The 22,877-nt window shown below is 40.4% G+C and overlaps 1 protein-coding gene across 1 annotated transcript in view; it reads left to right on the top strand.

Annotated features, from left to right (window-relative positions):
• Positions 1-22,877, top strand: part of wwc1 (WW and C2 domain containing 1) — a 120,204-nt gene that overhangs the window by 45,147 nt on the left and 52,180 nt on the right. Inside the window, exon 6 of the mRNA XM_061740599.1 lies at positions 11,132-11,261. Coding sequence (XP_061596583.1) covers positions 11,132-11,261 — 130 coding nt within the window. The remainder of the gene's footprint in view (positions 1-11,131; positions 11,262-22,877) is intronic.

Raw genomic sequence — 22,877 nt, 5'->3', positions numbered from 1 at the left:
TCCTTCCGTCCGTTCGGCCTGTCCTGCCGTTTCCCTTCAATCCTTCCTTCCTTCTTCTCTCTCCTTCCTTCCTTCCTTCTTCCTTCCTTCCTTCCTTCCTTCATCCTTCCCTTCCTCCTTCCTTCCTTCCTTCTTCCTTCCTTCCTTCCTCTTCCTTCCTTCCTTCCTTCCTTCATCCCTCTCCTACCTCCTTCCTTTCCTTCCTTCCTCCTCTTTTTTCCTATCCTTTCCTCCTTTTCTCCCCTTCTACCTTCCTTCCTCCTTCCTTCCTCCTTCCTTCCTTCCTTCCTTCCTTCCTTCCTCCCTTCCTCCTTCCTTCCTTCCTTCCTCCTTCCTTCCTTCCTTCCCTCCTCCTTCCTTCTTCCCCTTCCTTCCTTCCTTCCTTCCTTCCTTCCTTCCTTCCTCTTCCTTCCTTCCTTCCTTCCTTCTCCTTCCTTCCTTCCTTCCTTCCTCCTTCCCTTCCTTTTTTCTCCCTTCCTTCCTTCCCCTTCCTTCCTTCCTTCCTCTTCCTTCCTTCCGTCCCTTCCTTCCTTCCTTCCTTCCTTCCTTCCTTCCTTCCTCCCTTCCCTCCTTCCTTCCTTCCTTCCTTCCTTCCTTCCTTCCTTCCTTCCTTCCTTCCTTCCTTCCTTCCTTCCTTCTTCTTTTTCTCCCTCCCTTCCTTCCTTCCTTCCTTCCCTTCTTCCTTCCTTCTCCAGTCCTACCTTCTTTTCCTCCCTTCCTTCCTTCCTTCTTTCCTTCTTTTCTCCTTCCTTCCTTCCTCTTTCCTTCCTTCCTTCCTTCCTTCCTTCCTTCCTTCCTTCCCTCCGTCCCTCCTTCCTTCCTTCCTTCCTTCTTTCCTTCTTTTCTCCCTTCTTTCCTTCCTTCCTTCCTTCCTTCCTTCCTTCCTTCCTTCCTTCCTTCCTTCCTTCCTTCCTACCTTCCTACCTTCTTTTCTCCCTTCTTTCCTTCCTTCCTTCCTTCCTTCCTTCCTTCCTTCCTTCCTTCCTTCCTCCTTCCTTCCTTCCTTCCTTCCCTCCCTCCTTCCTTCCTTCCTTCCTTCCTTCCTTCCTTCCTTCCTTCCTTCCTTCCTTCCTTCCTTCCTTCCTTCCTTCCTTCTTCTTTTCTTCCTTCCTTCCTTCCTTCCTTCCTTCCTTCCTTCCTTCCTTCCCTCCGTCCCTCCTTCCTTCCTTCCTCCTTCCTTCTTTTCTCCTTCCTTCCTTTTTTTCTCCCTTCCTTCCTTCCTTCCTTCCTTCCTTCCTTCCTTCCTTCCTTCCTTCCTTCCTTCCTTCCTTCCTTCCTTCCTTCCCTCCCTCCCTCCCTCCTTCCTTCCTTCCTTCCTTCCTTCCTTCCTTCCTTCCTTCCTTCCTTCCTTCCTTCCTTCCTTCTTCTTTCTCCTCCCTTCCTTGCTTCCTTCCTTCCTTCTTTCCTTCCTTCCTTTTCTCCATTCCTACCTCTTTTCTCCCTTCCTTCCTTCCTTCTTTCTTCTTTTCTCCCTTCCTTCCTTCCTTCCTTCCTTCCTTCCTCCGTCCTCCTTCCTTCCTTCCTTCCTTCTTCCTTCTTTTCTCCCTTCTTTCCTTCCTTCCTTCCTTCCTTCCTTCCTTCCTTCCTTCCTTCCTTCCTTCCTCTTCTTTTCTCCCTCCCTTCCTTGCTTCCTTCCTTTCCTTCCTTCTTTCTCCTTCCTTCCTTCTTCCCTTCCTACCTTCTTTTCTCCTCCCTTCCTTGCTTCCTTCCTTCTTTCCTTCTTTCTCCCTTCTTTCCTTCCTTCCTTCCTTCCTTCCTTCCTTCCTTCCTTCCTTCTTCTTTTCTTCCTTCCTTCCTTCCTTCCTTCCTTCCTTCCTTCCTTCCTTCCTTCCTTCCTTCCTTCCTTCCTTCCTTCCTTCCTTCCTTCCCTCCCTCCCTCCCTCCCTCCCTCCTCCTCCCTCCCTCCTCCTTCTCCTTCCTTCCTTCCTTCCTTCCCTCCCTCCTCCCTCCCTCCTCCTTCCTTCCTTCCTTCCTTCCTTCCTTCCTTCTTCCTTCCTTCCTTCCTTCCTTCCTTCCTTCCTTCCTTCCTTCCTTCCTTCCTTCCTTCCTTCCTTCCTTCCTTCCCTCCGTCCCTCCTTCCTTCCTTCCTCTTTTCTCCCTTCCTTCCTTTTTTTCTCCCTTCCTTCCTTCCTTCCTTCCTTCCTTCCTTCCTTCCTTCCTTCCTTCCTTCCTACCTTCCTACCTTCTTTTCTCCTTCTTTCCTTCCTTCCTTCCTTCCTTCCTTCCTTCCTTCCTTCCTTCCTTCCTTCCTTCCTTCCCTCCCTCCCTCCTTCCTTCCTTCCTTCCTTCCTTCCTTCCTTCCTTCCTTCCTTCCTTCCTTCCTTCCTTCCTTCCTTCCTTCCTTCCTTCCTTCCTTCTTCTTTTCTTCCTTCCTTCCTTCCTTCCTTCCTTCCTTCCTTCCCTCCGTCCGTCCCTCCTTCCTTCCTTCCTTCCTTCCTTCCTTCCTTCCTTCCTTCCTTCCTTCCTTCCTTCCCTCCGTCCCTCCTTCCTTCCTTCCTTCTTTTCTCCCTTCCTTCCTTTTTTTCTCCCTTCCTTCCTTCCTTCCTTCCTTCCTTCCTTCCTTCCTTCCTTCCTTCCTTCCTTCCTTCCTTCCTTCCTTCCCTCCCTCCCTCCCTCCTTCCTTCCTTCCTTCCTTCCTTCCTTCCTTCCTTCCTTCCTTCCTTCCTTCCTTCCTTCTTCTTTTCTCCCTCCCTTCCTTGCTTCCTTCCTTCCTTCTTTCCTTCCTTCCTTTTCTCCATTCCTACCTTCTTTTCTCCCTTCCTTCCTTCCTTCTTTCCTTCTTTTCTCCCTTCCTTCCTTCCTTCCTTCCTTCCTTCCTTCCTTCCTTCCTTCCTTCCTTCCCTCCGTCCCTCCTTCCTTCCTTCCTTCCTTCTTTCCTTCTTTTCTCCCTTCCTTCCTTCCTTCTTTCCTTCTTTTCTCCCTTCCTTCCTTCCTTCCTTCCTTCCTTCCTTCCTTCCTTCCTTCCCTCCGTCCCTCCTTCCTTCCTTCCTTCCTTCTTTCCTTCTTTTCTCCCTTCTTTCCTTCCTTCCTTCCTTCCTTCCTTCCTTCCTTCCTTCCTTCTTCTTTTCTCCCTCCCTTCCTTGCTTCCTTCCTTCTTTCCTTCTTTTCTCCCTTCCTTCCTTCTTCCCTTCCTACCTTCTTTTCTCCCTCCCTTCCTTGCTTCCTTCCTTCTTTCCTTCTTTTCTCCCTCCCTTCCTTGCTTCCTTCCTTCTTTCTTCTTTTCTCCCTTCCTTCCTTCCTTCCTTCCTTCCTTCCTTCCTTCCTTCCTTCCTTCTCTTCCTTCTTCTTTCCTTCCTTCCTTCCTTCCTTCCTTCCTTCCTTCCTTCCTTCCTTCCTTCCTTCCCTCCTTCCCTCCTTCCTTCCTTCCTTCCTTCCTTCCTTCCTTCCTTCCTTCCTTCCTTCCTTCCCTCCGTCCCTCCTTCCTTCCTTCCTTCTTTTCTCCCTTCCTTCCTTTTTTTCTCCCTTCCTTCCTTCCTTCCTTCCTTCCTTCCTTCCTTCCTTCCTTCCTTCCTTCCCGTACGTTGTGCGTGGATTTAACACAGAACCATAAATCAGTTTTACACAAAAACGTCATCAACGGGAATTAATCATTTTTACCGTGAGATACAAATTCTTACCGTGGGGAATTTTTTTGACGGTTTATCGTGAACGGTAAAATATCACCCATTCCTACTTTCTACCCAGAAATACTTTGGATGAAAAACAACACTGACCAAAGTGGTTGCACCTTTTTCACCCTCTTTTCATTTGCAATTGGACTAAAACAAAAACAATTTAACAAAAAAAAGCCTCAGTATCTATCGAGATGCTCAACATCAGCTCTGATAAATGATACATTAAATTCCCAATAATTACTCAATCCCTTGCCAGAACCCTTTTTAGACAAAATACGTTAGATTACATACATACAGAGATTAGTCACATTAATGATAATGTTCAGAGCGGTTTCATAGGCAGAGGAAACACACGGCACATTTTCCCAAAGGTGCAGAAGTGACTTGTATCAACAAAGCTGAAGTTCACCTGCAATAAAATGTAGAAGATGCAGCTATAACAACAGTTTTCAAGATGCTTAAGCCTCTCAAAGTTTTTATTGCACTTACAGTAACTAGTGTAGTTGTTATCAGTTGTAGAAGAATGTCCACTCTACCTGCGGGAATTTACTCTTACAATCAATCCACTCTTCGTCAGGTATATGGACCTGTAACATTTACACACACACACACACACACACACACACACACACACACACACACACACACACACACACACACACACACACACACACACACACACACACACACACACACACACACACACACAATCACAATCAATCTGCCTTTAGTTATCCGGGGCTGAGGTCGAACAAAGAAACGATTCCAGCCACGCTCAGAAAGCAGAAATCCCCAGCTGCGCTACATTCTTGTAATGTTTTAAGACTGGTGTTTTTGCCTTTTAAAGACAACCAAATAGTCCCAAAAACCCGATTTGCAACGCGCCGCTCAACACTTTATTATACCTTTTTATCAGGTCTTATCAAGACAGTAATACAACCTTGTTAAGTTTGACTTCAATGTGGGAGAGAAGTTAATAAACTTATTTCACAAAACAGGATGTTCAAATAGAGCAAAATATTAAGGATTGCCATAATTAAATATTTTTCAAACTTGCTTTGACTTCTTTCTGAAATGTACCAGAGATGTTTTTTCAAAATGTTAAATGCAGTACAGTAAAGGCAAATTCTGGAAGGGGAGAAGTGTGTTTTGCAGAATTTGACACACCTTTCAGCGATTACACGTATGTGAAGAACGTTTGAACATTCTCTCATTACCAGATGTACCGGTATCAGTTATGGTTTCATAAAAAAAAATTAAAAAAATAAAAAATAGTAAAAGAGAACCTGATTTATTAACTTAAGGGATTTAAAAGATGTGACAATAACACAGTACAGATGCATCATGGGAAGCTTGGTCCCCGCCTTTCCATCTTATTTATGTCAGTTTAATTAAAACTCAAAAGAGAAATATTATTTTTCCACTAATTATTATAATAATAATAATAATAATAATAATAATAATAATAATAATAATGTATTATTATTATTATTATTATTATTATTATTATTATTATTATTATTATTATTACTATTATTATTATTATTATTATTATTATTATCATTATTATATAGTATATATATTATTATTATATATATATTATTATATATATTATATTATTATTATTGTTATTATTATTATTATTATATAGTATATATATATATATATATTATATATATTATTATATATATATTATATTATTATTATTATTATTATATAATAATAATGTATTATTATTATTATTATTATTATTAATGATTAATGATAATGTTCAGTGCGGTTTCATAGGCAGGTTCACCTGCAATAAAATGTATTCAATAATAATAATAATAATAATAATAATTATTATTATTATTATTATTATTATTATTATTATTATTATTATTATTATTATTATTATTATTATTATTATTATTATTATTATTCAGCCTCAAAAAGCATAATCAGTGCCTTCAACTATTCCAGGTCACAAATCTAAAACTTCCAAGGAAAACAAAGTGATTAGTGTTCAGAAGAGGCAGATTTGTTATGACGCAAGTTTTCCCCACTCTCACCGTCTCCCCGAATCCTCAGATGGTTTCGATTATGAGGAAAAGTACAAGAAAACTTTGGAGAAACAACTATTTACAAAACAGAGCTGGACTCCTGACTGTCAGGCCTCAATAAAAACTTAAAGAAACACACTGGTGGCAGATGAACCGTGCAGGACGCTCCGGGAGCCGTCACTGATTAATTGTTCATCTTTAAGGAAGTATCCGCTGATGCGCGGTTCCTGTTTGCTTTTTTTCCCTATAAGTGGATGTTGTTATTCTAGTCATAAAAATATCCACTCAGCTTCCAGCCTTGCAGGCCATATTTGAGAAGGACTTTTGGAGGATTACTTGTTCCCTCTGCCTGTTACAGACTAGTGCCTCCCTCCCTCACTTCCTCATTCTCTCTCTCTCTTGTTTCCACCCTCGCTGTCTAAACCTCCCCCTTCTTCCCTCCCCGGAGAATGTGGAGGAACCGGTTATTCACATGCATGCATGACTGCTTGATGTCGGGCTCTGTGTAGCTGCCGCTGCCTTCCACGGCCGAGTTAAACGTCCGCCTCACAAATGTTTAGCTCTGTACTCGGCACTACGGCCAAAACTAAGATAATGATACGAGGGGAGAAGTTTGATTGATTTGAAATCTCCGTGGATTTAGAGTAAAGTTTACAAAACATGCATTATTAATAAAAAGCTGAAGGACATATTTGAATGTGAATATAAAAGTGGACAGAAACCCATCAACATCAACAAACGTGTGGCTTTAATCTTCAATGGAAAAGGGAAAAGTCTGAAGTCCAGCTCAAGTTGTGGATGTATATTAGCTCCAGCTTTGATCAGTGGTGATGTAAGCTGCAGGAGTGTATACAGCTCTGCTTAAAAAAAGGCTTTTGCAGATTAAAATCCCTCTTGTGGAGGCTTTTAAACTGACAGGAGCACCAACCTGCTGATAAAAGTCTGCATGGGAGTCCCCGGCTCACACCAGCTCCTGCTGTCCCGTCCAAAACCCAGAGGTGTCAAAAGTATATACTGGAGTTTAAAAATACTCCTGTAGAAGTTGAAGTATCAACTCAAGTTTTATACTCGAGTAAAAGTATAAAAGTACTGGTTTCAAAACTATAAAAGTATAAAAGTAAAAGTAATGTAAGGGGGAAAAGCCATTAAGGACAAAAGCCATTGAAAATGAATGAATCTTAGTATAATGCAAATATATTAAAGAACCATATATGTGTACTATTGAGCATTAACATGTGTTTCAGAGAGCAGCAGATATGATGACTAGTTGCCTATAAGTATTGTAATGGTGCAAAAAGTCAAATTTCAGAGGCATGTTATCATTTATCCTAACCTTTATTGGAATGTACATCCAAGTTTAGTTGCAGGAATCTGAGGGAACGGATGTAAGAACAAAACTGGACAAGAACATCTGAAACAACCACAACCAAATTCACTCTATCCGGATGGAGCAATTTAACTGGAGAGTTTTTTTGTTTAAAGGCCAAAATGAAATAGAGTAACGAGGCTGTTTTTAAAATGTAAGGAGTAAAAAGTACAGATAATTGCGTGAAAATGTAAGGAGTAAAAGTAAAAAGTCGTCTGAAAAATAATTACTCCAGTGAAGTATAGATAACCAAAATTTCTACTTAAGTAAAGTAACGAAGTATTTGTACTTCGTTACTTGACACCTCCGTCCACCATCCAAAACTCACTACTCATTTTATTAAGAAGTCGTAAGAGATCGAATGCCATTGTTTTTCTTGTCGGAGTCTGCAAAGTCACGGTTGGTGGACATGAATAGGATAGACAGTAGATAGCGATGCATGGATGATCAGCACTCTCCTGGGAACTTGACAGGTGTCAACATCATGTTTTAAACTGCCTGTCCACACATAGAAATTAACCATCTACTGCAGGGGTGTCAAACTCATTTTGCTTGGCGGGCCGGATTTGACCAATTTTTTTCTCGTGGGCCGCACGCTCAAAATAACAAAAACGGTGCGGAAAATTTTTTCTCTAATTCTTTTTTTTGTACTATTGTTATCTAATCCAATATCAGTTTAGTTAATTTTAAAAGAAATATGCACTTTGTTTACAGTCTAATTATGTAAAATATATTTCTTCAGGATCTTTTCTTGAAATTTCTCGTTTTTTTTTTCAAATTATGTAAGATACTTTTAATATCATTTTACAAAGATAAACAGAAACAAGTTGTTTTTTTTATATTTTGCTTTTTTATAGGAAATTTAATTAAAAGCAAAATCTTTCTTATTACATCCGAGAGTGTTTCTTTGTGATTTTGAGATTTTTCCAGTACAATTAAGTGTATTTATTTAAAAAAATTGGCGCGGATATTTACGCTAGTGCCGAAAAAGTCAGCACTTTTTTTTTAACTGTTTTACTTTGTCACTATCCTCGTATTCAAAACGGAAATGATCCGAATAAATATCTTCTATCATCTTTTTTAGCAGTGATATTTTTCCTGTGAAAATATATAATAGTAGTCAGTTAATAAAAATAAACGACCGTCTACAAAGAAATAAAATCGACAAATGCATTCTAGAAAACTAAAAAAATATCAAAAACTGCTCTCTTTGTGGAATAACGATGGATTTGTAGAAGAAATATATTATCGGATATGCTGCGATTCATGGCAATTATTTATGCCTTCCTTTTTTAGTAAATTAACATTTCGTTTTTTGCATTGGAAACTTCTCGCGGGCCGCATGAAAACCTCTCTTTCTCGGGCCGCACATTTGACACCCCTGATCTACTGTATTCACACCCCACCAGTTTGAAGGATGAAGCTCACTTTTACTTGTTTTTTTGTACTTTTGTCAGAGAAGAGATTGGAGATTGAAGGTCTGAATGTCTGTTTTTGGCTCTGAAAGTGGCCGATACGTTTCTGTTTGTGTCGCCTTCCTCGAAGCAGCCTGATTTTTTTATTCACTCCAGACCAGGCAATTGAAACCAGCCAGATATGCGTGTTTCTCTACGAAGCAGTATTTCCAAAGTAAGCTTCAAATTTGCTTCACATCTGGATGGAAACGCTGCTGGGGATTTCCTGACGCGAGCTTGGCACTGCGACTCGGGCATGTCCCCTAAAATAAGAAGTGATCAGACTATTGATTTCAGTTTAGTATTAGATTAGGCCCAGAGCTGGGTATAGTAGCCAAAAATTGTACTCAAGTAAAAGTACTGTTACTTCAGGATAATATGACTCAAGTAGAAGTAAAAAGTAGTCATCCAAATAATTACTTGAGTAAAAGTAAAAAAGTACTTGGTGAAAAAACTACTCAAGTACTGAGTAACTGTTGAGTAACGTCTGATTTATTTTTTTTTAACACAACCATTCAAACAGACAAAAGTACAAAATAATCATCTTCAGGCAAATTAAATCAATAAAATAATAAAATAAAAAATTATAATTAATTAATACAAAATACAAAAATTGCTTAAATTAAAATAAGCTTAAAGTAAATTCAAGTACTTTAATAAATAATAAAATAATAACAGAATAAAAAAATAAATTAAGCACAAGTAGCACAAAATTTCAAGCCTTTGTACTTTTCTTTTTTAACCAGGCAGAACTAGAACAAACATGAACTCATAGAAACTCTGTGTGTGTTTGAGTCTGTGTAAATGTGACAAAACATGCAAAAACTAACATTTTTCCCAAAGAATCACCCAGTGATGTCATGAGATTGACGCGTACGTGGATAAAAGGGATAAAAGAAAAGTAACAGCTCAATGTAGCCTAATGTAGCGGAGTAAGAGGAACAGTTTCTTCTTCACAAATCTACTCAAGTAAAAGTAAAAAGTATAGTGATTCAAAACTACTCCTACAAGTACAACATTTCCCAAAACTTACTCAAGTAAATGTAACGTGTTACTACCCATCTCTGATTAGGCCTTTATTAAATTTCTATCCAACCCAGCTAGGGTTCTCATTGGCCTGACCCCCTCAGGTTGGTGTCACTGTTGGGAAGCGGGGACTGAAAGCTTGAAACTGGAACCTCAAGCTCACAGAAAACAACAGCAACCTGTACAAATGTGCAATTGAATGAATACACTCAAACACTGATGCTCACTACTCATCTTTTGAGTAATTTATTTCTTTGATTCCATGATTATGTTGTTATACTTGGCAAATGCCTCCTGTAGTGTAGCAGTGGTTTTCCAGGTATAAATAGATAAAGGGATCATCCGTTGCATCTGTTCTTTTCAGAACAGACTTGTTCAGGTTATTTGCTTACTTGGGTAATGCTGACAGCTGCTTATAATATTCCTGTCCGTCATCCAAACTGACTTCTAGGGCCCTGTCCCAATACTCCCCCTACCCGTCGTTTTCCTCCCTTCCCCTAAATTTTGCTCGTTGCTGTGAGGGTAGTGGTGTCCTAATTCCTCTTTTCACCAAGGGGGAGTGGAGAAAACGAGGGCGAGTGGCTATGAATTGTCCATTCAGAGCGAGGGATTTCAGATGCTGACTCGCTGATCTAGGGACAGAAAAATTTCCCAGAATGCTTTTCGTCGTCATTTGCAGACTGAATCCAAAAAAAAAACATGGTGGACATTTCTTATTTTTTAGTGAATAAAATCAATATTTTGAGTTAGTTTCTGCATAAAAATTAGTTTTGATTACATTTGTAGCGGGAAATATGTATTTTACTTTCATAATATTCACTCAGTGAATGTACATAATCACTTTTTTGCCCGTTGTTCACGAAGATCGCGCCGGAATAAAGGCTGTTAGGTTACGGCATAGGTTACGTAAGCTACGCTGTAGGCTCTGCATCGATTTGACTCGCCGACCGAGGGCAAACAGGCAGACTCGTCTCAGATTGCGACCAAGGGAGCAAGCATTTTTTTGTGAGAAATAGAGAGAAATAATCCTGTGACTCGTCAGATTTGTTTTGGATGTTTCTGATATAATTGTTTTCAGAAACCACAAAGCTGCTATCTGGGTAATTTACACACTTTCAGATAAAGCTGAAGTGAAGATAGCGGAGCTGATTTATGGTTCTGCGTTAAATCGACGCAGAGCCTACGGCGTAGGTTACGCGGTGACGCGCGCCGTAAATCAGCTCCGGATCCGGCAGACAGGCAGAAATCCCGAAATTTTCGGATCAAATTTCTTAACAGGCGTTATTTGGATAAACTGAGCCCAGGTGGGGGATCTTAAAGGTTACTTTTACGCCTGAAAAAATATTAAAACTTAATAAAGTGCCATATAAACAGTGCTACAGCTGAAATTAAATTAAATTAAAACAGCTTTTGGCTCTCAGCTTCCTGATTAGTAGTAGGGATGATAACGAGGGGTAGGGGGAGTATTGGGACAGGCCCCTGGGAAGATTTCAAGTGCCCTAAAATCTGTCCCTTCTTTTTTAGGGGTAGTGAAGAAAAGTAGGGGGAGTATTGGGATTGGGCCTAACTCCTGTTTTTCTTCCTCCCCCCCTTCTCATCCCTGTCTCTGTTGTTTTCTCTGTCCAGGATCGACCAGAAGGTTTCCAGCAGCCCGTATGGCTACAAGCTGCAGGAGGCGCAGGCCATCCTCAACGAGGTCCGCTCCATCCGAGACGCCATCAGCTCCGGGGAGAAGGAGAAGCAGGAGCTCATGCAGGTGAAGCTGAGTCTTGGTTGAGTGTTTCCAGAGGTTGAAGGCTTCCTGGGTGAACCACCGATTCCTCTTGTCAGTGTGTTGTAGAAAAAAGCCCCATGAGACCAGAGAAGGACTGAATATCTGAAGTCTGTTTGCACCGTTGGCACTCGGTGGTCACAGTACAGCCTTTAAACCTCCCAACTGCTGAAACTTGGTTGGTGTTTCGCTGAAATCTTCCCAAGGAAGGATTTTCCATTTTGATAAAAATATCCATATGATTTAATCATGGCAAAACACATTTTTAGCAAATGTACAAACTACTTTAATATGAAGATTTAATCCATATGCCATCAGTAGGGACTTTTCGGTCTTTTGGCTTTTCCTTCACATTCAACTGTCAGGAAACTTTTCCAGAGAGAAGAAAATGTTTTGACGTGTAGACCTGGAGAAGTGGAGGGTTGTGATGACGGAGCGTACCCTGTCTGTTTCCGAGATGATGGCAGATGCGTCTGAGACGACAGCCACGCTAAGAGGAGTTTTTATATGTTTGAACAGAAATCTTGGTTCTGGTTGGACAGAGATCAAATGTGTCCAACCATTTTTTTTTTTAAATTGTCCCTAAGGAAAGTGCACTGTGTTGCACTGGCACATTGAGGGAAAGACAGCTGCCATATTTGCTATAAAAAGTGGCTTTGTACAATGAACTATTCATGACAAGGGGAGATGGCAGAGATGGCCAATGCCTTTGAAATGTCAGGAAAGGTTTGGAAAGAAGAAATTGGGTGTTTGAAGCAGTTCCTCTGTTGCTCTGAGCTTCTGTAGCTGATGTGGACCTCAGCCTGGTTTACCCATCACAATGAATTACTTGCAGCTTCTGAACAACATTGAGTTTTTTTCATTTATTTGACATTTATTTAGACATTTCTTGAATGTATAGCATTTTTAATTAAACCCTATTTTTAGCATTTACAAACCATGTGTGGAATAAGAGACATTCAAAACCTCGGAAGCATAATTTTTGACATTTGAAAATTAACAATTATAAAACAGAATTAAAATAGATGAAAAAATTATACAGAGCATGCATATCATATAATATCAATATAACGGCAAGAATATAGAACTTGCATATAGAAACATACTTAAACAAACATGAGCAGCAAAGGAAAATATGTTTTTGAAATACTCTGTAAACTAAAAACTTTTGACTCATGTTTCTAAAGGAATTGACTAATGATTTAAATTCTGTTAAGAAGAGCACAGTATTGATGCTGAACAGTCTTTCAAATTAAATAAAGTTTGTAGCTTCATTATTTATATATTCACCGTCACCACAAGAGCAGATTAAAACTCAAAGTAAACTTGTGATTAATATTAACCTTGTTGGAAACGTGATCATTTAAATTACACCCAAAAGCATTTGTTATCATACATAAAAATAAGTGGCTCAAAGTTTCACCAGTAGCACCACAAAAAAAGAAAAAAAGGAACATTTAATGAAAAGAAAAAATCAAATGGCTTTTGTTTTTGACATTGGACAAGTATTCAATTCAATTTAAATGCCATTTTATTTATATAGCGTCTATTACAATACAAGTTGTCTCTAGGCGCTTTCCAGAGACCCAGAACTTGAACCCTGACCAATTATTACATAAACAGTGGCAAAAAAACTCCCTTTTAAGAAGAAAGAAACCTTGAGCAGGACCTGGATCATAAGGGGGGGGGGGGCTCCTGCTGAAGACCAGCCAGGTAGAGCAGGAAAAGGGAGAAGGGAAAGAGAGACACTCAGACAGTGGGATGATCAGAGGGGGGGACTGCAGCTCCTGAAGCTCTGGCCTGCAAACATACACAAAAGAGAAAAGGGTGGTGGTGGTGGGGGCAGAGCAGCACAACAAACTACAAGAACAATGGAGAACAATGATGGTTAAGAGATACTTATAATTAATAACTGAGAGAGGAAAGAGAAGGAGGGGTGATGGCACCGCTCAGTGGATCATGTTGGGGTCTCCCTGCAGCGTCGCTCTATAGCAGCATATCTACAACAAAGCTGTGTTTGAGACAAACTGCTCTAGTGTTGTCCTTTAGCTGCAGCTACGACTACTGGCCCCAACACACTAGAGTTTACACTAACTAGAGGTTTACTAACACTAACTATAGGCTTTACTAACACTAACTAGAGGTTTACTAACACTAACTAGAGGTTTACTAAACACTAACTAGAGGTTTACTAACACTAACTATAGGCTTTACTAACACTAACTAGAGGTTTACTAACACTAACTATAGGCTTTACTAACACTAACTAGAGGTTTACTAACACCAACTAGAGGTTTACTAACACTAACTAGAGGTTTACTAACACTAACTAGAGGTTTACTAAACACTAACTAGAGGGTGACCAACACTAACTAGAGGTTTACTAACACTAACTAGAGGTTTACTAACACCAACTAGAGGTTTACTAAACACTAACTAGAGGTTTATTAACACTAACTAGAAGTTTACTAACACTAACTAGAGGTTTACCAACACCAACTAGAGGTTTACTAACACTAACTAGAGGTTTACTAACACTAACTAGAGTTTACACTAACTAGAGGTTTACTAACACCAACTAGAGGTTTACTAACACCAACTAGAGGTTTACTAACACTAACGAGAGTTTTACTAACACTAACTAGAGGTTTACTAACACCAACTAGAGGTTTACTAACACTAACTAGAGGTTTACTAACACCAACTAGAGGTTTACTAACACTAACTAGAGGTTTACTAACACCAACTAGAGGTTTACTAACACTAACTAGAGGTTTACTAACACCAACTAGAGGTTTACTAAACACTAACTAGAGGTTTACTGGCACTAACTAGAGGTTTACTAACACTAACTAGAGGTTTACTAACACTAACTAGAGGTTTACTAACACTAACTAGAGGTTTACTAACACCAACTAGAGGTTTACTGAACACTAACTAGAGGTTTACTAACACCAACTAGAGGTTTACTAACACTAACTAGAGGTTTACTAACACTAACTAGAGGTTTACTAACACTAACTAGAGGTTTACTAACACTAACTAGAGGTTTACTAAACACTAACTATAGGCTTTACTAAACAGAAAGGTTTTACGTTTGGTTTTTTAAGGTGGAGGTGGTGTCAGTCTCCTTAACCTAGATTGGAAGTTGTTTCCATAGTAACGGTGCCTGATAACAGAAGGCCAGTCCTCCAGATCTACATTTAGATACTCTAGGAACTACGAGTAAACCTGCACTCTGAGAACAGAGAACTCTGCCAGGAACATAAGGCACTATCAGGTCTTGCAAAGATCACGGAGCTAAGCCGTTTTGGGCTTTATACGCAAGTAAAACAATTTTTAATTGGATTTTTATATCACTTATGTTGTTTAATTTTTTTTTTTTAAAGTCTGTCATTAAAGACTTAAAAGCCCAAGAAATTAAAAGCCCCAAAATAGTGGGGATGTCATCAGGTTTACGTGGGTTTAAAGCTTAGCAAAAGAGGACTAGGAAAGGGTTTTTGATAAATAATTAGGGCCCGAGCACCTTCAGTGCGAAGGCCCTATTGTATCTGTAGGAATTTTTTAGGGCCCGAGCACCTTCAGTGCGAAGGCCCTATTGTATCTGTAGGAATTTTTTTTCTTTTTCTTTTTCTTCTGACAAAAGGAAGGCCTTTTTGCCCCCCTAAACGTGCCCAAAAAGTCACCAAATTTTGCATGCAAGTCAGGCCTGCCGAAAAATTTGATATTTAATGGTTTACATTAATGGGCGTGGCCTAATGGCTCAACAGCGCCCCCGGGAAAACTTTGTGACTCAAGCCCCACAATACGGTTTGACGTACATGCACGAAAATCGCTACACACCTGTATCAGTACACAACTTAAAGAAAAGTCTCTTAGCGACATGGCCGAAACCGAACAGGAAGTCAGCCATTTTGAATTAATCGTGTCACTTTGGCGCAATTTATGCCATTCCTTCGGCAGTTAATACGGCCCGAACCGTAACGTGCCCCCAATTGTGTTATACATCAAAATGTGCGTCTCCATCCTGCGACAACACGCATTACTTTTCTCTTTCAAAAGCGTTACCGTGGCGACGCTAGACGCCAAAAAGCGCGCCCACTCTTCATCTGGTCTGTTCAGACCGAAAAAACTTTGCGCCTCAAGCCCCAGAATACGGTGTGACGTACATGAACGAAAATCGGTACACACCTGTATCATTTCGCAACTTAAAGAAAAGTCTCTTGGCGCCATGGCCGAAACCGAACAGGAAGTCGGCCATTTTAAACATTCTGAATTAATCGCGTAATTTTGGAGCAATATGAGCCATTCCTTCGAGAATTAATACGGCCCGAACCGTAACGTGCACCAAGGTGTGTTATACATCAAAATGTGCGTCTCTATCCTGCGACTACGCGCATTACTTTTCTCTTTCAAAAGTGTTAACGTGGCGACGCTAGACGGCAAAAAGCGCGCCCCCCTTCATCTGATTGGTCCATATTTGATAGTTCCCCAAAAGTCACCAAATTTTGCATGCAAGCCATGCCTGGCGATAAATTTGATATTTTATGGTTTACATTAATGGGCGTGGCAAAATGGCTCAACAGCGCCCCCCGGAAAACTTTGTGCCTCAAGCCCCACAATATGGTTTGACGTACATGCATGAAAATCGGTACACACTTGCATCATGTTGCAACTTAAAGAAAAGTCTCTTGGCGCCATGGCCGAAACCGAACAGGAAGTCAGCCATTTTTAATTTATTGTGTAATTTTGGCGCAATTTATGCTATTCCTTCGACAATTAATACGGCCCGAACCGTAACGTGCACCCAGGTGTGTCATACTTCAAAATGTGCGTCTTCATCTTGCGACTACGCGCATTACTTTTCTCCTTCAAAAGTGTTACCGTGGCAACGCTAGACGCGGAAAAGCGCGCGTCCCCTTCATCTGATTGGTCCATATTTGATAGTTCTCCAAAAGTAACCAAATTGTACATGCAAGCCAGGCTTGGCGATAAATTTGATATTTCATGGTTTGCATTAATGGGCGTGGCCTAACGGCTTAACAGCGCCCCCTAGAATACATTTCTCTGCCATAACTTTTGAATGGTTTGGCATAAAAAGTCGTGGGTGGTGTCGTGGGACTCTGTAATGAGTCCTTGACCTTCATTGGCCTGAACTAGCCCCGCCCCTTCTTCTGATTGGTTGTCCCTTTTTTCTGCTATAACTTTTGAATGGGTTGACATAGGAAGTCGTGGGTGGTATCGTTTCTGATATGCTTATGGGGGCGGTGGCCGTGAGTGCGAGGGCCCATTCATCGCTGCTTGCAGCTTTAATTAGGGCCCGAGCACCTTCAGTGCGAAGGCCCTATTGTATTTGCAGGAATTCTTTGTATTATTTTTTTTTTTATTATTATTTTTCTGACAAAAGGAAGGCCATTTTGCCCCCCTAAACGTGCCCAAAAAGTCACCAAATTTTGCACGCAAACCAGGCCTGGCGAAAAATTTGATATTTTATGGTTTGCATTAATGGGAGTGGCAAAATGGCTCAACAGCGCCCCCCGGAAAACTTTGTGCCTCAAGCCCCACGATACGGTTTGTCGTACATGCACGAAAATCGGTACACACCTGTATCATGGGGAAACTTAAAGAAAAGTCTCTTGGAGTCATGCCCGAAACCGAACAGGAAGTCGGCCATTTTGAATTAATCGTGTCACTTTGGCGCAATTTATGCCATTCCTTCGGCAGTTAATACGGCCCGAACCATAACGTGCCCCCAAGTGTTTTATACATCAAAATGTGCGTCTCCCTCCTGCGACAACACGCATTACTTTTCTCTTTCAAAAGCGTTACCGTGGCGACGCTAGACGCCAAAAAGCGCGCCCACCCTTCATCTGGTTGGTTCAGACCGAAAAAACTTTGCGCCTCAAGCCCCAGAATACGGTGTGACGTACATGAACGAAAATCGGTACACACCTGTATCATGTTGCAACTTAAAGAAAAGTCTCTTGGCGCCATGGCCGAAACCGAACAGGAAGTCGGCCATTTTGAACATTCTGAATTAATCACGTAATTTTGGAGCAATATATGCCATTCCTTCGAGAATTAATACGGCCCGAACCGTATCGTGAACCCAGATGTGTTATACGTACAAATGTGCGTCTCCATCCTGCGACTACACGCATTACTTTTCTCTTTCAAAAGTGTTACCGTGGCGACGCTAGACGCCAAAAAGCGTGCCCCCCCTTCATCTGATTGGTCCATATTTGATAGTTCCCCAAAAGGCACCAAAATTGGCATGCAAGCCAGGCCTGGCGATAAATTTGATATTTCATGGTTTGCATTAATGGGCGTGGCAAAATGGCTGAACAGCGCCCCCCGGAAAACTTTGTGCCTCAAGCCCTACAATACGGTTTGACGTACATGCACGAAAATCGCTACACACCTGTATCATGGCACAACTTAAAGAAAAGTCTCTTGGAGCCATGGCCGAAACTGAACAGGAAGTCGGCCATTTTGAAATCTGATTGGTCCATATTTGATTGTTCTCCAAAAGTCACCAAATTTGGCATGCAAGACAGACTTGGCGATAAATTTGATATTTCATGGTTTGCATTAATGGGCGTGGCCTAACGGCTCAACAGCGCCCCCTAGAATACTTTTCTCTGCCATAACTTTTGAATGGTTTGACATAGGAAGTTGTGGGTGGTGTCATGGGATTCTGTAATGAGTCCTTAAGCTTCGTTGGCCTTAATTAGCCCCGCCCCTTCTTCTGATTGGTTGTCCCGATTTTCTGCTATAACTTTGGAATGGTTTGACATAGAGAGTCGTGGGTGGTGTCATCAGATTATGTATGGAGTCCTTGACCTTCATTGGCCTGAATTAGCCCCGCCCCTTCTTGTCATTGGTTGTCCCTTTTTTCTGAAATAACATTTCAATTGTTTGACATAGGAAGTCGTGGGTGGTGTCATGGGACTCTGCAATGAGTCCTTAAGCTTAGTTGGCCTTAATTAGCCCCGCCCCCTCTTCTGATTGGTTGTCCCGATTTTCTGCTATAACTTTGGAATGGTTTGACATAGGAAGTCGTGGGTGGTGTCTTTTCTGATATGCTTATGGGGGGCGGTGGCCGTGAGTGCGAGGGCCCGTTCATCGCTGCTTGCAGCTTTAATTAGATTTAAAATCAGAGCCACAAAATATGTAAAATTTCTACATGCAGATGAACCACAAAACTTTCAGTTAAGACATTATTCAAAATTAAATAAACCACAAAATACAACTACCGCTCACAATTTACTGTAAACAATTTCAAAAAAGAAAAAAAAAAGGTATTTGAGCTGAAAACTTCTTCTTTTGGAACAGAGGCCAAAAAAGGCAAAAAAGCTGTTTTAACATTTTCTGTCAGCACTGTGTAAATTTATCGACCCTAGTCAACAACGGCACATTGGTGCCCTTTTGCTTTCCAAGCATTACGGCATAAAATTCAAAACCTGTAACCCTAAAATAAAAAACAGGTTTATCGTAAGTTTTTCTGGAGGCTGCATATTCATCATCTCGAGTGTCCTCACCTCCACAAACTAATAAGGAAAGAAATAAAAGGCAGATTGTCCAAACACTGGCATCTGAGAGGTTTTGTAAGTTGCAACGAGGCCACATCGTGGTGAATAAATGGGAAGAATTCTATTGAAACTGAGAGAATTTCACCTTGGCTTTTCTCTTCTCATGAAATCAGAAGATGTTTGTACCTTGTTGCTCCGTGCTCGGATGAATGTTTTGCACATTTCAGTACCTGACCATGAAGTCTCTGTTAAGCTGTGTTTGTCAGTTTAGATGTTTTTATCTGGATTCTCCTCACACTGCACAAGCAGAATCTGAGCAGACAAATGTTGAAGTGCCGCGGATGAGAGAACTAGAACTTCAAGATAAATGAGCTACTGCAGTGAAGAGGAGTGTAAAACGCTCCCCACGAATCTGAAACTGATGGATTTACGATGGAAAATGAACAAATATAAGGAGGGTTGTTTGACTGAAGTGAGGACATGAGTTGGTTGAGGAAAGTCTCCCCCGCGTTTTAAAACTTTCCATGGAAATGTCAGCAGGAGAAAAGACTGTTAGGTGGCAGTGAGGCAGGTGATAGTTCAGAGATTCGCCTTCGTCCTTGTGATGTCACCGTCCTTCAGGAGAAGGTGAGAGCAGTTTGCCTGAAGGTGACAATGTTCTTCAACCCACTGGCAAAATTTTCCCTGGTGCTTGTGTAGCGGTTGTACTCATTCTCTTGCGTTGTGTAATTGAAGAAGAAGCACACAAGCTCATTTTCTGGTTCCACTCATATTTATTTGGCTGAACCTGGTAATAGAACATCACAGCATTAGCTCCAACAGCCAGTTTTGCAGTTCACCGCTCCGCACACACACTGAGACAAAACGACATGAGTTAGCCAGCTACATCACAAGGTTTAGCCACAAGCTAAATGTAGCTGGTAATTTCACCGACAACCTGCTCCATAAATCGTCCCACACGGACCGCAACCGACTCGTATAATCACAGAGCTTTTGTAATGGTAACCAGGATAGTGTTGTCCCGATTGATCGGGCGGCCAATCGATCGGGCCAAATCACGGCGTTTTCAAAACATCGGTATCGGCCAAAAAAGTATCGGGTTATACCTAGTTATTAATGTTTTTAATATATATTAAATCGTTTTATATATCATGTTGCATTAAGCTGCTGTTCATTCATTTCATGCCATTCAGAATGTTGCACTAAGGTTACGCCAAAAAGTATTTTAATTTCTTGTGTTTGTGAGTTTGACTGGATGTCATTCAATTAATTACCTCTTTTGAAGTTAAATTGATCTATTTTTGTTATTGCACTATTCTGCACTTTTTGCTTTAGTTTACGATTTCATGTTTTTACATTTTGTGGCACCAGTGCTGATAAGCTTTGTTGAAATTTGAAACTTGAGATAATCTGATCGGGAAAAATGGGAACGGGAAATGTATCGGGAGCCAAAAAAAGTGATCGGATCGGGAAAAATCGGGATCGGCAGATACTCAAACTCAAGTGATCGGGATCGGATCGGGAGCTAAAAAAATCCTGATCGGGACAACCCTAAACCGGGAGCTTAACTCACCATATATATAAACATAAATCACACTTAACACAAAATGACAAAAGTTACCAACGGAGCTTAACATAAGACGACTCACCACGAGCATCAGAGATGAAGACTGAAGACCCGACACGAGGCGTCTCCGTCAAATCCCCGTGCGTGAGGCGTTCAAGTACATACATCTCCGTCGTAAATATCAATGACAAGTGACATTACAGTAAAAGTAACAAAATAAAACGGTAAACATACAATGACACTACTGAAACTCATGAATAATAGCCAGACAGCTAGTAATGGCAAGTGGAATCATTAACTCCGTTACACTTGTGTGGAGGAGCCTCTACTGAGTTCTGATATTTCTGGCCTGAATTTGAGAGATAATTAAGATTAAAGACTTCATCAAGAGTAGAAAGGTGACCTTCGACAGACGGAGCTCAGCTTGAAGTCTGGGGCTGTGGCTCTCAGCAAAAACAGTCTACACTGACCACGTCAGGGTGTTTCTTTTCATGGAAATGACCTGAAAGCTTCGCTGGCTGGATGCAGGTTCAGAACCAGCCTTGTAGCACCCTATAATGTAATAATTTCCTATAATGTAATAATTTTCTGAAAATGTAATACAATTTACACTTAACTCAATCGAAAATGTAATAAAATCCAATAATGTAATAAAATATCCTTACATATCCTGATATTGTAATAACATTTTTACCAATAATGTAATACCTTATTACATTATTGGGAATTTATTACATTTTCAGGTGGGTCTTTTTTTTTTTTTTTTACAAAACTGATAATGTAATACTTGACAAATAATCTATAATATAATATATATGTTCATTTTTAGTCCAGACTTCTACATTTTGTGTTTTAAGAATCTAAGAATGTTATACACTGGATTTGAAACACCAGAATGACTATTGGGTTAAATTGCAGACTTTGAGTACCATGTAATAAATTCCCAATAATGTAATAAGTTATTACATTATTGGTAAAAATGTTATTACAATATCCGTCAGGATATTTTATTACATTATTGGTGAAGTTATTACATTATTGGATTTTATTACATTTTCGAATGAGTTAAGTGCAAATTTTATTGCATTTTCACGTGTTATTACATTTTCAGGAAATTATTACATTATAGGGTGCTACAAGCCTGTAGAGAGATTACGGTTTTCTTCGATAGTAACAAAGATGGATGGGATTAAAAACAAACACATCAGAGCAACAGCCAGGGTTGGAGAGGAAGTAAGACGGGCTGGATTGAGATGGATAGGGAATAAATTGGTAGAACGATGCTGGAGATGGAGCTGGTAGGCAGAAGGGAAAGGGAAAGGGGAAATAAATGAAACATTTCAGGTGAGCTGCACTTTCTAATTTCTAAGGTTTCACTATAAAACTTTCAATGGTTTTGGTTTAAAGTTTGCACTAAAGTCAACCCCTGCCATTCTGACCAGTACCGTTTAATACACGTCATTCGTGTCCTTGCAGCATCTTTACCTCTCCAACCGTGTGGATGTTTATTGTTGGAAGAAATATGTACCTTCCCTTCTCAAGCCAAGGCCACCTGAGTGTCTGAATGCAAGTTTGTTTTGAAAAATGGAGCAACAGTAACTTCTCATTGAGCCGACGAGGATTCTTCCTCCTCACGTTGTTATGGCAACAAGCTCTCCATTCTCTCACTAGCAAGAGTTTAGTTACGCTTCTCCCCAAAAAAACTGTTGTAAAATGCAACTAAATGGTCGCGCTATGGGTGTCGTACTGGATCCGTGACCTACATTCATACGGATCTGTGAAGTTATTTGAGAAATGTTGGCTTTGTGACAAATCCACGTTGAAGGATTACCGGTACTTTCTTCTTCATTGTTGGATTTGTTTCACAAATCATTGATTACTCTGTGCAACTTTTATTTCATCGTTGTTTTTAATTTGCACAAGAGAGCATTAGTGTCTGAGGGGATTATCTTAAAAAAAAAAAGAAGAATATTCAAGTGATATTTCAAAAAACATGACAATTGTCTCGTTTCTGGAGGGCAGTGTCTGTTAGTGAATACAACATGTTTAAATTCATATCCTAGTTTGTTCGGCTTGTGCCTCGACAGAGTTTCTGTGCCCTGCTCTGATTTCTGGTGTATTTCTCATCCATCCTTTATTCATAAACCATGCTTTATTACGTCTAACAGCACTGCAGCAGTTGCTGGCCCATGTTTCTACAGATTTGCAGTGTGTATTAAAGTTGCATCATGGGACATGGAGTCTGCTCCCAGGCAGTAGTCGAGTTGAGGGGGGATGAGGGGGATGGCATCCCCCCCTGAAATAAAAACGGTCCAAATCATCCCCCTGTAAAACTGCCATCCCCCCTTTCCATCCCCTTATGTCATTTCATCAATGAATGTGGTTTTACTGCTATTTCAACAATTAGAGTCATCACCAGAAAAATAACACCAGAAAAATAACTTATTTGACAATTTTCACCTGTTTCAAGTAAATTTTCACTTGAAATAAGTAGGAAAATCT

Source organism: Cololabis saira, chromosome 14, assembly GCF_033807715.1.
Source record: "Cololabis saira isolate AMF1-May2022 chromosome 14, fColSai1.1, whole genome shotgun sequence".
Lineage (NCBI taxonomy): Eukaryota > Metazoa > Chordata > Actinopteri > Beloniformes > Belonidae > Cololabis > Cololabis saira.
Note: the sequence above shows the minus strand (reverse complement) of the source record. Positions and strands in the feature narration are given on the sequence as shown.